This window comes from Ahaetulla prasina, chromosome 4 (genome assembly GCF_028640845.1).
Source record: "Ahaetulla prasina isolate Xishuangbanna chromosome 4, ASM2864084v1, whole genome shotgun sequence".
Taxonomy (NCBI): Eukaryota; Metazoa; Chordata; class Lepidosauria; order Squamata; family Colubridae; genus Ahaetulla; species Ahaetulla prasina.
The window spans coordinates 44225356-44240463 of record NC_080542.1 but is presented as its reverse complement, the minus strand read 5'-3'; the positions used below and the strand labels follow the sequence as shown (position 1 = coordinate 44240463).

Genomic DNA, 15108 nt, shown 5'->3' with positions numbered 1-15108 from the left:
TAAAGAAAGATATTTTTATGGTAATTGTTGCTGGTCTATTTTACTATATATTTATGTAATAAATATATGATTAAAAACAAACAAACCTACCCTTAAACAAAGACAAAAAAAAAAAAAAACCTCACAGCCCCAACTGACTTTTGGTGTCTCATTTCCGGTAAATGGTGGCTGGCATAACATCCTTTCTTTTAACTGCCAAAACTGAGTACAAGGTTGGGCTGAAATCTGTTCTCTTCTAACCATTTTACCCATCAAAGGCTCCCTTTAACGGGTAAAACCTCCCCTACACACAGAAAGTTCACCAAGCATTCAGGACGTGGAAAAAAGAGGCCAATTTGCCAGCATACCTACTTGCCTCATTTTATTCAAATTTAACCTGAGGATGGGTGATCATTTATTCTTTTCTTTTTTTTCCCTTTTTGCTAGACAGGAGTATTTCAAAGAAAGTGGTTTAGTTATTTCCCTTGTATTTCTACTGACAAGGGACATTATTTCAAAATTATTTTGCCTTTTAAGTGGCGTCTATCACAAAGGGATTCATAGTCTTCTACACCAAAGGAATACTTTAAAAGATGAGCATTTTAAGGAATCAATAAGGCGGGTGAGCCTGTTCACCTAGCAGTTTTTACAGGACTTCAGACCACATCACCCTCCCTAGAAAAAGCCAATGGGGCTCCAGTTACCCGCCTCTTTCTAAGACTTGCTTTCCTTCTGGTAGCAGCCAAAGGATCATACCATACTTGATCCCAATCCCCACAGTAGTTTCAATTTATGAGAACAAGTGAACAAAAGAAGGAAGCCAACCACTCAGTTAGTTTGATTTCATTGTATTTTTTCTCCTGAAGTTGGCACCACAGCCAGGAAGAGGGGTATTCTCTTCACACAGTTCCAATATACACGGATATATTTACAAAGGCGGTTGTGCTGTTTGTTTCTGAGCAGGCAGGAGCGGCAGCTGCTACACCCACATAAATAGATAGCCAGGTCCAGGCCCAAAATAGTCTGGTTAGTGCAATAAAGCAGGGAGAATTGGTCAGGAGCCTGGACTCGCAGTATTTCTGCCCACGCTATCTTCTACTGAGCATCAATGCGGAAGGAGAGAAGTTTTTCGGAGTGCATGTTGAGGGTGCGCAGATCAGGCAGTTTCAAGAGCAGTTTAGTAAAACGGGATGTCTCCTGGGGGTGATTCTTGAGGATGAGGGCTCGCAGCGCCCGGATCAGAGTTTCCTGCAGCTGCTCCACTGACGCTGGGTTCTCAATGCCTGAGCGATCTACATTGGAGAGGAATGGACAGTAAGTACTGCGGAGGAAGGCTGCGAAGGAAGAACATAAAACTAGTGTCCAGACTCTCTAGTCTCCCTCCAGATCACAAGAATGCCCAATTGTAACAGAAGATCACGCCGGAGATGATCTGCAAATCACAATCCTTGAAACATAGTTGGCTGTTATTTCCAAAGAACCATCGCCATGCATCCTACTTCGCAACAAACGAAGGTTTTATCCCCGAGGACATAATATTGCTAAAATACGATGTTAAAGGGAGAGCTTCTGGGATAGAAGAGGAATATGGAGAATTTCAGTTATACCTACAAGATTTCTAGTATTTGGAAGGTAGGGACTAAAAGAAAAGATTTGTGTGAGGTAGCTGGGGGTTACATTTTGGTAGTGAAGAATCACAAATCCGCAGGTTTGAAAGCCATTGGCAAGGACTACAAACAAATGAGAACAAGCTATGCTGGGAAAAAGATGCAATCAAAAAGTCTGTCTATTGGAACTAGAGTCCCCACCAATCTAGGTCAATGGATACTTGCCTGCAGAGATCAGCACCACTGCTGTGAAGAGGCCCAATTCTTCTTCAGATAGTTGCAAGGCACTAAGCTTCTCACTGAACTCAAACATGGATGTTAACAAGTCATCCATGCCCATCCCCCACAACTCTTCAAGGTTGTACTTTGTGCGACTCATGAATGTTACAGTCTGCTCCTTGACATTGAAAAGGGAGGCAAACCGAACCATCAGCACCTGGGGTTGGAGAGAAAAGATAAAGTTTTTAGAATATAAATATGCTCCCACAAATACTGGTCAAATGCATTTTTCTATTTTTAAAAAAACACCAAAATGACATAAGAAACTTCGAAATTATAATTACAATTTAGGAAGGATTATAATTGCGATTTGTGCCTTTCATGCCATGGCAACAACTTCAGACTCAAAATGAAGAATCTTACTATATCAATCACTTCAATGGATTTAAGAATCTAATGCAAATTATCATAGCATAAGATTGAGAGATTATGACATGGGCTAAAGCATGAAATTACTTTTAGCTTTCTCCGCTACTATGTATATAAATATCCACATTCCCAGTAAAAGATATCTGACATGTTGGTACGAACTATGTTGACGGCTTAATTTTATTTTGAAGTCATAAAAGTTTGACTATATGTCAATAAATATGAAGTAACATTGGAAAACATTTACATAGTAACACCAGGACCAGTGGCAGTACTGGTATTGAGTATACATGAAGATACAAAAGGACAATTTTTGATACTGCTGAGATTGCCCAAACACACAAACAATGCCATTCCATACAGACATGCTGGTAAGGATTAGCCCTAACTTTTTCTCCACTATTAATTTGCGAAAAAAGTTCTTAAATCATCTCTCAAGTTAAGCTGCAATTCTACATATAAACAAACATGGTAAGGATCAAACTACAAGGTGGTTGTTTTTTCTTTCAAAGATCTCAAAGAAAAATGATTTGTCAGAATTTCAGCCCAAATTCTTTTCCTGGGTTTTTCAAAGCACTTATTTTGCTCTTGGTGTGACTAGGTTACAGTCTCCCAGAAACAGACCGTCCTGACAACAATCTTCTAATTATTTCTAAATAATTTGTATTTGAGAAAGAAGCCAACATATAATGTCTTTCCAATGCTTTCTCAGTTCTAAAAAAAAAAGATGGAAATTTGTGATGGGATTTAAAAACAACCTTTGCTCTGCCCTGTTTACAAATATGAAGTAGGTTTTTGGGAAGAAGTATTTCCCGGCACAGAATATCAATAGTTTGTGACTAAGGAGGAACTTAGCATAGGTGGAAATTTTCCTACCTCAAATGTGCCAGCTTTGAGTAGTGAGACTTGGTCATGTTGTGACAGCTCCTGAAATCCCGGAATGTGTTTAGCAAATTCCACAACTTCTCGTACAGCTGACACAAAGCTCAGTGAGAAATCCTCCCAAATCTCCTGAAATGTGCGGCCACTATAACCATGAGGTTGACAATTCACTGGGCAAGCCTGTTGGGAGGGGAAATAGTCATGTAAGGACAAATAAGGGTATGGATTTAAGTGGTTGGAAATAGGTAAGCCTGCAAAAAAAGAAAGCTTCTAAGCACATTTTTTGGCTGTGTGCATACATTTTTTTTCCATTCTAAGAAAAAAACTTTTCCTTTCTTACTGCTAATTGTGATGTACATTCTTAAATAAAATTTTAGCAAACTTTGATTTTCTTATTGTTCATATTCCTTTTTTAAAAAAAAATGAAAAATGAGCTTTCACCTAGTAATAATGCAATCACAGTGAAATACTGAGGATTTTCGATGTACATGTCCCTTCCAATGCACACATAAAATTGAACAAGCATGATCCATCTCCTGCCAATATTTTGGGCAGATACCTCCTAAATAATGGCAACCTCTGATTGCATACCCAAGGTTTTTAATGGGGAAAATTCTCTGACCTTAACTCAGCGGTCAAAAGGGATTACTGAATGCTACTCCAAATGGGTGGGTATTATTTTTTATTCTAAAAAATATATTCCAGTTATTGTTTGCTGAAGGATCCACAATCGTTTATAAAATGAAAAGAAAATGTTCAGATTTTTCTTGAAACAAAAAGCTTCAAGAACAGAAGGGAAAAGAAATATTCTTCCCTAGGTAAATAAGCGGCAACTTCTCTTGAGGCACCAGAACTACGAATCCAATTTTAATAAATAAGAAGCATCCAGAACATAAAAACGGTGGAGACAAAAATACACCCAAATCATATAGTGAACAATTAACCAAATAGCTAAGATAAACATAAGTTTCTTGTTTTGAATTTCATTCCCATCCCAGGGATTTTCTGGCCACAGTAAACTCAACCAGCAGCAGTAGGAGAACAATTTAGCAACAACTGAATTTGAAAAGCAAATGAAAACTTCCACAGCAAAGTAACACTTACCAAGACTCTGGCTTCGCCTTGCCTAAGGGAAAGGTCTGCTTCCCCAGAGGGACAAAACCTATGTCCATTGATATTCTGGTGGCAAGCAGGTCTAGAGGCAGAGCCAGTGTTCCAGTTGTCATTCTGAAGATGCAGCCCATTGGTGCGGTGGCCATTAATCAACCAGTTGTTGTCCCAACTAGGAGAACTGTTACTCCCTGTGGGTGGTTGGGGCCCTGTGGCCAGTTTGTCATGGGCATAAACAAAAATTTCTTTGTGGGCTTTAGCCACTTGTGCGATGACATCCTCCATGACATCTCCAGGGCTTGGGGATCGTGGAGGTGTCAGCTGCTGAGAAAACTGAGAGTAGCAAGGAGAAATCTGGGGTGGGGTGGCTGCACGGGATGGTGGGGAAGAAGGTGCCAGTTGAGATGGGTGGCCCAGCAAGAGGGTACTGGACTGCGGATGTCCTGTGGGCAGATTCTCAGGGAGGCACTGTGCACTCAGTTGATTATTAGCCATGTTGTTCATCGCGCTCTGCATCTCAGCCAACATCCTTTGCTTCTCACGCTTGGGGATGCGCCCAAATCGTACGGCTGCACAGGACACAGAAAAAAGTTGACAATATATGAAATATCCCTGTGGAATCCAAGGATCAACATGGGTATTCTAATACATTTGGAAGAGCAAAAACTCTTCCAAAAAGCAAAGCAGGGACGGGGTAAACTTCACATCATGCTACACCATGCTTTTCCTTTTGGTGACAAAAGGACACAATAGCAGGATAACCTATTCAGTGGAAATCTGGGGATTTCACACATACCAAATTCCTTAGAGATAGGTGGCATACATTGTCCTCATCATCGCAACAGTATAAAGTAGCTTGCCATTGCTTCCGGTTTACTTTTTTAACAAATTTCTGGGATTTCCTAGCCATCCCCCATCCAAGGACTAACCAGGTCCAATTCTGCTTAGTCCGCCTTTTAGAGAACAATCTATGCTAGCGAGCAAAGAAATTCCACAAGACTGAAATATTTGCTCTGCCCAAAACCAAAATCACAATCCCACATAACCTTCCCCAAACCTTTCAGCAATGTTGCCGAAGTGCACCATGCCAAGAGCTAGATCCTAATATCCCAAGGAGATACATCACCAGACATTCCTCTCCCCCCACCATCTCTTGCCATTTTCTCCTTGGTGTCAAGAACATCTGCACCAAAGTGTAGATCAGAATTACAGATGGAAGACAACCCAAAACTTCTGTACTGTAGTGCATATGATTTACCCTTTGGTGCAGATCTTCTGAGATCACCCAGAAGGTCCACTAAAAGGTTTACACTAAGGCTAGACTTGTTCTTCCTGAGATTTCTTAATTTCCTGCTGCAAGAACTCACCATCACGAGACATGCCAACCCTCAGACACTTCTTAAAGCGACACTGCTGGCAACGATTCCGGTTGATGCGGACAATGCTGCAGGTCTCATTTTTCAGGCACTTTTTGTATTGGATGTTCTGCTGAATGCTGCGTCGAAAGAAACCCTGCAGTTGTGGGAGACAAGCATTTTATTTAACCTGGGCAGTGAGCAGCTATGTCTGATTAGGAGTTAATTCTTAGGATGTGTGTTTCAATACACCTCTCTTCAGATTGTGAAACAGAATGTAACTCCCAAGTGCTTTTGGTGTAAACATTCTCAAGTGTGTCCTTTTTCACCCAACAATTCTGTTACATGCTTGGCTCTAGGAAAAAAGGGTAGGAACCTCAATAGCTTATAAACGTCTAGAGCAATCCCAATCATGGCAACTTGAAGACTGGTGGATTTTAACTGCCAAAATTCTCCATACTGATTGAAAGTTGAAAACTGACACTGAAAACTGAAAGTTGCTTGAAGTGTGAAAGTTGCTTAGGTTCAGAAACACTGGTCTGTAGTGCAAATCTGAGAGGAGAAATGCTATTCACCTACATACAGTATGACACAAAAGTCTTTTCTCCATAGTAATTGCAAGTAAGAGTCTCTAAAAATAGCACATTGTATTGCCTTCATATTAAAATATTTTTATAACTGAAGCAGAATTGACTGCAGAGGAATCTTGCGCTCTGCTTAGCTGCATGTCACTATTCATGGCATTCTTGCAGCTATGCCATCTAGAAATGCTGACAATTTTCATTATCCCCAAATAATACAACTTGGAATGTCCCTATCAGTATATCTGGATGGGGGGTCTCGAGCAGTCAACTCTGAGGCAGTTCTACCAGATGAGCAGATAAGTAATCAAATCACACTACAAATCTTGGATGTCACTAAGAGCAATAGACAGGCCTGATCTCTAGAGCATAATATGCTCAAAAGTGCTACTATGCTCACAAGCAGCTCTCAATATCATCAGATTTCTAAAAAAGATATTTTCTCATTGATTCATTTATGTGAGAGAGAGACATATTTTCTCCTTGTTCAAAGTATTGGAAAGGGCAACATTAAAACTTGTGGACTTCAACTTCCAGAATTCCTCAGTCAGTCATGCTGGCTGAGGAATTCTGGGAGCTGAAGTGCACAACTCTTAAATTTGCCATGTTTGGAGACCCCTGCTCTTGAGTATGCTGAGGTAAAAACTTTACCTTGCAGCCTTCACAGGCATGGACACCATAATGGAAGCCAGAAGCAACATCACCGCAAACTTTACACAGAAGGACCATCCCATTGAGTTCTGAAGGAGAAAGAGAGACAAAGGCTATGAGATTCTTTATCTGAAGACCGGATTCACAGCTTCAGCCTCTTCAACACTGGTGAGCTTTCAAACATTGGATGCACATAGCTGGTTTTGAAAAACGCAGCTGGAATCAATGTTGTCAGAAAGGCAACACTGATAAATTGAAGTACCTGAATCCCACAGTCTGCCAAAAGAGTTGGTAGTTGATGGAACTGTAAGCCCATAACTATCCTGCGAGATGTGGTCATCTCAACATTCACTCTCAAATCCATGCTCACCTCAGCATTCTCAATCTGATCCCATCCCCCAAAGCGCAGCTTTCCAGTTCATCACTCACTCGTGATGCTGCTGCTGGTGCTTTTGATAGGGGAGACACGCCTCCCATCATCCAAGGTCACTTGGAGTCCCACTGGAGAACCTCCAGAGCTGTAGGAAGAGGAGGAAGAAGACGACGGGGAGGCATCATCACCAAGTCCAGCTGAACTACCCCCGTAGAGGCGTCCAGAATCCTGCACCAGAGATCCAGTGGGCGAAGGTGGGAAGTAGTTGGGAAAAGTTGGTTGGGAAAACAGTTGGCAGCTGCCATTCAAGCTGTCACTGCCACACAAAGAGATGGGACTGGTGCGGCTTGGGGAAGATCCATTTGAACCAATGTAACTGATCACACCACCTGCATAAAGAGAAAAAAAGAAATTTATGATAATCTCTCTTACCCTGGAGCATCTGAATAGTTTCTCAATTGTTTCTGTCAGGTAACTGGATCTCTCTAACATGCCATCTGGGTGAGGACTAATCCCAGGGTCATCAATATTCAAAACAAAAAACAAAAAAACAAAGCACCTTTTAGAGCCAAATCTGAGGGGAAAATGCCAGGACTGCATTTTCCAGAATACCTCTAGTCATTTAGGCTGGGAGTTCCAGGAAGGGTCATTTTTGCACATTAGGAAAGTTCAGGTTAGGGAAGAATGACCAAAGAGACAAGTTGCCAAATGCTGATCTTTATCTTGGAAAAACACTACTAAAACAGGACGTAAGAGAGATTTGTATATTTCTGAATATAGTGGAGAAAAGAAAATGTTTCATTTATTATACTAGCAGAGAGGCAATGTGGTTCAAGAAATGCTTGGTGAGCAAATAGCTGAAGACTTAGCAAGCTGCTAAGGGTAATAATATGAAGCCTCCCACAAACTTCAAAGGATTGATTTGGGATTAAATTGCATCCCTATTTCATATACAGCTAGCAATCTAGATCTACGGAGTCATATGTGAGGCAAGAATTCCATGAGAATACTTTACATTCCATCTCAGCCAGATGAACAAGTGTCTAGAGGACTGTCGTGTCCACCGTTCAAGGATGCTTTTGTAAGATTCTTGCAGCAGACAGACATTTAGATTACATGGCCTCCTGGTACCTTCCAAGCTTTACATTTCTATAAGAAGATTTCCTTGCTTCTTATGTACTGAATCAACTGAGTTTCAAGCATTTTATCCGGGAGTACAGAAGCATTTTTGGTTGTCAAGGGTAATCATCTCTAGTTAGCATGATAGAAAGATATGTCAACTCTCATCACCTGCAAATACAATATTTATTTATTTCCTATATGCCTCATACCATATTATTTGTATGAATCATCGTATACAAAAAAAAAAAGTGGCAATTAGTGAATCAGTTTACAATATGGACAAGCAACTTACATAAGATGTGGCAGAACAGTGAATGGGAACACGGTGTGTGTGTTCTAGCATTTGCAGAAATTGGACCGGAATGGAGTACATGTAAATAAACTAGGGCAGACTTTTTTTCCCAAACACATCTGGTTAAAAGCTTTATAAAGTTTATTTCCTAGCTGCAAACTCTGAACTCATCTCACCAAAATTACCGTATTTATTTTGCAATCCAATTCTTTCTGCTTTCGGATGTTGACCTATATCTTAAGCTGCAAATGCGGGTGGGGTGGTGTGGGGTAAGGAAAAGGATGAAGCAAAAAACTCACAGCAGTGAAACAGGCAGCCAAAATTTCACTGAAAAATAGGTGGAAGCCAAAATAATTATTTCTTTGAAAAAATCCATCACATCCAAAAGTTCAATTAAATTGGGAACCTGGTGATTAAAAAGAGACTCAAGGTTTCAGAACTGGGCCACTTGCCAGGAGGCAAGTATTACTGCCAAGGAATCTTGGAGCAACAAAAACAAAATCATACATGCCAGAAGGCTTACAAACAAGATCACGTGGGAGAAACACATTCAGTGCCCAGGTAAGGCCTTTGATAACAAGCCAGCCTTGACTGGGACCGCCAAGCTCTATCTCCGCCAGCTCAGTTACTACGTGCAGCCCAAGAGCTGGGACTCCTTGCTTAGTTATGGCTGGCAATCCAAAAGCCATCTCCTTTACCAACAGGGAAGAGGATGGCATGAATTAATTTAGCCTTTCCCAAACTGAGGTCTTGGCAGAGATTTCTGGGTCTGCAGTCCCAAAATATCTGAAATGCATTACATTTGAGAAGGCTAAACTGCTCAGGTGCCACTCATGCTCAGGTGCTCTATATAGCTATCACATCCTATCAAAAAAGGTTAAGATGTCACCAGGCTTAAGCAAGACAAGATCGCCTAGCTAAGGTCTTCTAACCTTATACTACTCTTTTATTATCATAAAGAAATACTTATCACCCCAACTGCTCCCACAAAATATTTTCCACCCAAAACTGGGACTAGCGTGAAGAACACTTTCCTGCAAAAAAAAAAAATTGCCCAGGCATCTTTTAGAAGTTGCACCTATTTTCTTGTATTTGCTATGCTTCCTACATTACTAAATTCCTTGAATCTGAAACACCCACCAGTTCTAGTTTATGTATAATATCAACCCATTCCAGGCATTCCCCCTCCCCAAAAGAGACATTCCCTTATGCTCCTAGATACCCATTAGATTAAAAAAGATCTCTAGTAACTATCCTCTAATCCTCAATACACTTGGAAGCTGGCTTCCTGATCCTGTTGAGATTGTAACTTCTAATCTAGAATTTAATCTTCTTAGACAACAGGGAAGATCAGGATGGAGGCTAAAGAAATGGGATAATGTCCCCAAATCCTTTCATTCGTTTCTACCTCTTACATTACAGTATAAGGGACTTTTCTCCCTATAGAATGAGCCAGAGGCAATCTACTTATGCACTAATTCACCATTGGTTTTACAGAACAGAGTAAATGGGGAAACCTACAGCGTAAGTGGGGAAATGAAAGATCTCTTTTTTTCCTTCTGCAGCTTTAGAAAATAAAAAAAGCAATCCAGGTGTCAAATGGAATCTGAAGACTGCAAAAAGAGGGGGGGAGGCTTATGAATGACATTCCTTAACAGGAAAAAAGCACCAATTACAGTACTGCAGCCAAAGGAAATTCTCAGTAACTTTAAAGGCAACAAAACGTTCCGGAAGCAACTTCACTATTCCCAGTTTAGACTGCTCCAAATGTCATGCAGCCCAGTATTAATCTGGAACTTTTGTCAATCTCTGAATTTAAGCCTAACGACTGGGAAAGTTACCAAGGACAAACAAGGATGAAGACAGTTTAAATTACAGCATCTACTTGAATTAAGAACTGCTTGGCTGCAGAGACCTGGAAAGCAGCCAACTCTCTTGGCTGGTTAAGGCAAACATCTTCATCATCTTGTCTCAGATTTGGATCTAAGGGAGCTACTGCCAAATCATAGGCTCAAGGCCCTTTTTCTCCTCTGGTTCTGCCCTTTCCTTTATAACACTCTTCCTTCCTATTTTTTAACAGGTAAGCAGCAGGGTTTGAAAATCTGCCAGATCACACCATGAAGGGTGGAGTAGGGAATCCCAGTGGAGGAAGCTATGCACATGTGCAGTTGTCCCTTCCAGGAATATTAAAACAGACCATCCCTAGTGAGTCATAGATAATAAATAATGCTTGAAGGCACAAGACAGACTGAAAGTTACGGGAACATCAAGCTGGAGAAGTTCCAAATGGGTCTGAAGAAGAAAGGTGTGTCGCGTCTGTTTGCAATATATGTCACTAGTTTACCCAAGTGGAGGCTTGGGAGTGGCTGTGGATAATATTGGAGCATTGCCAACATGTTAGTCTTAAGATACAAAGCTAGTTTGTCAATTTGTTAATTTCATGAGGACATGAGGACTCAATGGAAAGCTTACAATGAAATTGCATAAGAGGTCTTTGGATATAAAGACGTCATAGTGCTGGAAGAGGGGAATTTGATCACTTATTAAAACAGATTAGTATGTATATTAATAGGTTGTAATATATGAAAAGATCCAATGACCCTATTTCCCTTGTACTGTGATGACATTGTTACCTTAAAACAAATGTAACATTAGGTCTTGCGTGAAGTCCAGCTATTTGCAGCTGATCATAAATTTTTTTTGGCAGCTTTATTTTTTATTTTTTTCACAACAGTATATATAAGCATAAGCATGAAAATAACTATATAATATATAAGCATATATATGAGCGTAAGTATGTAATAACTATATTAATTGGATATAATGAAAGGAAACAATAGGACAGGAACGGTAGGCATTTTTGTGCTCTTATGCACGTTTGTGCTCTTATGCATTAGCTTTACAGCAGCTAATCAGTGTCTCCTTCGCAAATACCCAAGAGTGTGTGTTTTTAACTTTCCTATCCACTCTACAGCGCAGGTAATTCCTGTCAGCCTCTTATACAATTAATCAAGGTTAGCTAGGGGCTGCCATCTGGTGCGGGTACGGGACAGTATAGTCTCAGAATAAAACGAAGAGGACGCACCAGAACGAAAGATGTTCAAGGGTTGGCATACTCGCGTTGCTTAATTTTTAGTTTATCTCGGGCACATCCCAAGATGCGGGAAACAAGTGGGTTCCACTCACGCAGCTGGCATTTGGACAGGCCTCATGACTTAACCAGAATTTTCGTGTGCCCCGAAGATCTTAGAGCCGTTCCTCGCTCAGTTTAATGAATACGAGACGCGGCAATAAGCTTAGAAGGTCGGACGAGTCTCCCCAACGTGTCCCGTTGGCACATGGTCCCCCGCCCTCCTCTCGTCTCAGCTCCGCCCCTCACGCTTTGCCCTTCCCCTCGTTCTCCATTGGTTCAGGTTCCTCCTCCACCCACCAGCAAAAGCCACCCGAACGCCCGCCCAGGAGGGAGGAGACAGAGCCCTGTTTGTGAACGATGACGTTTGAAAATGGGCGCGGTTAAAGATGTAATCAAGGCGGGATAGGCCAATGGGTGGCAAGGGCGGGGCCGGTGAGGAAAACAAACTTTGCACGTGGCTGAGTCCGAACACGGGACACGTGAGACCCTCGGAGGGGGAATCCCAAAAAAATGAGTGGGATTCCAGAAGGGGCAGCGCGATTTCAAACGTCGAGGAGGGGAAGATCCCCGGGAGCGATATCTCAGGGAGATAAACACAGCGTCGAGGTGGGAATATCGAGATATATTAGGAATTTCCTGACTCAGACGAAAGTTCATTGAAAAATAATTGAGTCGCAACAGGAAAACAAAACAGCTTCCTTCTCTTCCGGACTGCCCTTGTTCGCCATCTGCCCCTCAATTCAAAGGACAAGAAAGGGCGTCGCCCTGCGACTGTTAGTGACCCAAGTCCTTGGCTCTACCTTTTCCGCTCCTTAAAGAGGAGGTTGATCTCCTCCCTTAAAACTGGTATCTAAACTTTACTTCCCTTTTTAGCGATCCCCAAGAGGGAGCCACAGTGCACGTGTGGAAAATTAAATGATCTTTGACCGGGAGACGAGAACAGGATAGAAAAAAGGACTTTCCTCCAACTTCCCAAAGTATATTCTGTGGGGCTGGCGCTTCGGAAAGGCTCCTTCATCCTATGTACAGTTAATGGGGTTCAGAAGCATCTTCATATATAACCGCCCTATTTGTGTGTGTGTGTGTGTGACCCCTGCCTATCCTTCCAGCTTATGCTGATAAAACAGACCCCGGTTAGCTGGGGTGCTGGTGCACAAACCAAAACACATGGGAGGAGGCTGGGCTCAGAGACTGGACTTTGTCCTACACAAAAGGTTATTGAGGGTACCAGTGTGCGAATGAGGAGCGTTAAATCCACCGGGTTTTTTACTACAGGAAAATTAAATAGGTGTGGGAATCCGATAGATGAAAAGCGGGGGCTTACCTGGGGCGTTGTTGTTGTCATCCAAAGTTGCCATCCTGTTCAGCTGATAGTTGTCATTCATATTAAGCGACGGTGCGAGTTGAGATTCGATTAGTGAGGAGGGAGGAAAGCAAAGAGCTCTCTTTCCCCTCCTCTTTCTTCTTTTCCCCCTGCCCGAAGTTTTATGTTGCAATGCAAAAGAACCTCAGCTTGCACGGGATGATGGCGACTTGCTTCTTTAAACTTTGTAATTTGCACCGGCACTCAGATTGGAAAGAACTGGAGCTTGGCTGCGCGTGCAAAGGATTCTCTCACGCCAGCTGGGAGCTCGATTATGCCGCTGCCTCTCCCTTCGCCTGCAAAATGTTAATCTGCCAAAGCTCACTCTCTCCTTGCAGCTGCGCAGACACCAGCACGCGGCTCAGGAACATCCACCATGTGACTCCTAGGGAGAGCCTCGTGTCCCAGTGACACACTTTCTACTAACGCTGCAGCAACAGCAGGCACATTGCGCTGGGCTGTTTTACAGGACTTGAACGCAAGGGTGGCAGGGAGTTGTAGTCTCCCCGTACAGTTTTTTTTTTTTTTGCGCTTGCGCAGCTACATTGGTCACGCTACATCCCTAAACGGTGACTTTGCTTATTATTTTTCTAGCGCCCGCTTGGCCGGTGGGATCAAAGTTATTGAAGTTTAAGCATACACATAGTGAAAAGAGGGAGAATTCATGAAAAACGTGATGCTTTAACGTGATGTATAAGAAGGTTGCTGCCCCGCCCCCCGGGCACAACTGAGTAGGGTTGGCAAAAGATCGTGCTGAAAAAAAAAAGAATTTTGTTAAGGGATTTTTTTAAAGAATAAGAATGGACCTCTCCAACACAGCCGTTTTCTCCCGAATTTTTCCTCCTTACAGTAGCAAACATCACCCGGTTTTGAAAAATCACTGGTGCTTTTTGATAATGTTTTTGACCACTATTCACACGGATACCCAATAGTTTTGTGATGCCAGCCTTGCTGTCAAAAAAGTGCTCAAATGGAAGTGCAGTGTTGCATCTCTATTATCAGTATTAAACAAGATTGAGCATCATACATTCCTCCAGACTTTGTTGAATTCCAAATTCCATCAGATTGGCTGGTAATGCAAGTAGCAGTCTTAAATAGAGATCAGCATATCCAGCCCTCTTTTTGGGTAGCAGTATTGTAGCGTCCAAGTGTTTTATACTTCATATGTCTATAATCCTGACCAATATCACACAGTAAGTGATACCTGGAGGAAATGAATTTACTTCTGGTTTATGGACATCAAATGCAGTGTTATGGTAATTTGGCTACTCTGAAAGTGGTGTTTAAAATGATCTTTGCAGGGATTTATTCTTAATCTAAAGCAGCTTTCATCAACATCACCCATAATCTTAAAACATGCTGGCTGGAGAGTTCTGGGAACTGAAATTCAACCATCTTAAAGTTGCTGAGGTTGAAAAACGCTGATATAAAGATGAACCAGGATCAAGATGTGTACTTAACTCTTAAGAGTAAAGTATGATATTATGGAATTTTCAAACTGTACCTCATCAAAAGCTGAGCAGCTATTTCCTGGTTTGCAGGCAAAAGTTGCTTCTCCCTCTTCCTAGGCAACATTACTGTCTTTCCTCAACTGGTAGTTTCCTGATGTGCTAGTGAAAGAACTGCTGGAGTTGAAGAGAATAATAACTTCCCTTTTTAAAAAATAAATGAAAATATAGAGGAGCTATTTTATCCTCTCTGGAGTAGTGTGATACAATGGTAGCCAACCTAATAAAACCCAGGTATTTTTGATCTGAACTCCCATCAATGCCAGTATCCTGGCTAATGATAAGGGAGTGTTAAGAATTGTAGTCCAAAACACCATAGGTTGCCTGCCCTCACTTTAATATGTTCCATAGCGTCTGCTCAAGAGTTTCATTAAATGCCATGTGCTTTGTGAAGCAACACACCTTTGGCTGCATTCCTGCACTTGGATTTAGGTCCCATTTTGTAATCAGGTCTTCCTTAAGGGATGTTACTCATTTCACCGAGACCTGGGAGAGTCTAGAGCA

At 41.7% G+C, this 15108-nt stretch overlaps 1 protein-coding gene across 2 annotated transcripts; it reads right to left on the bottom strand.

The window, feature by feature from the left end:
* Positions 1-811: 811 nt before the first annotated feature.
* NR1D1 (nuclear receptor subfamily 1 group D member 1) lies at positions 812-13419 on the bottom strand. 2 transcript variants are annotated; one of them, XM_058181540.1, is made up of 8 exons: positions 13058-13418; positions 7243-7575; positions 6814-6902; positions 5594-5738; positions 4221-4795; positions 3111-3296; positions 1812-2022; positions 812-1271 (listed from the first exon to the last, which is right to left on the bottom strand). In XM_058181540.1, exons 1-8 carry the CDS (start codon positions 13116-13118, stop codon positions 1075-1077), a joined length of 1797 nt encoding a protein of 598 aa, XP_058037523.1. In that variant the 5' UTR covers positions 13119-13418; the 3' UTR covers positions 812-1074. The 2 variants fall into 2 exon arrangements, with proteins under 2 accessions (XP_058037523.1, XP_058037524.1); XM_058181541.1 differs by lacking the exon at positions 3111-3296 and having other exon boundaries at positions 13058-13419.
* Between the last annotated feature and the right edge of the window lie 1689 nt (positions 13420-15108).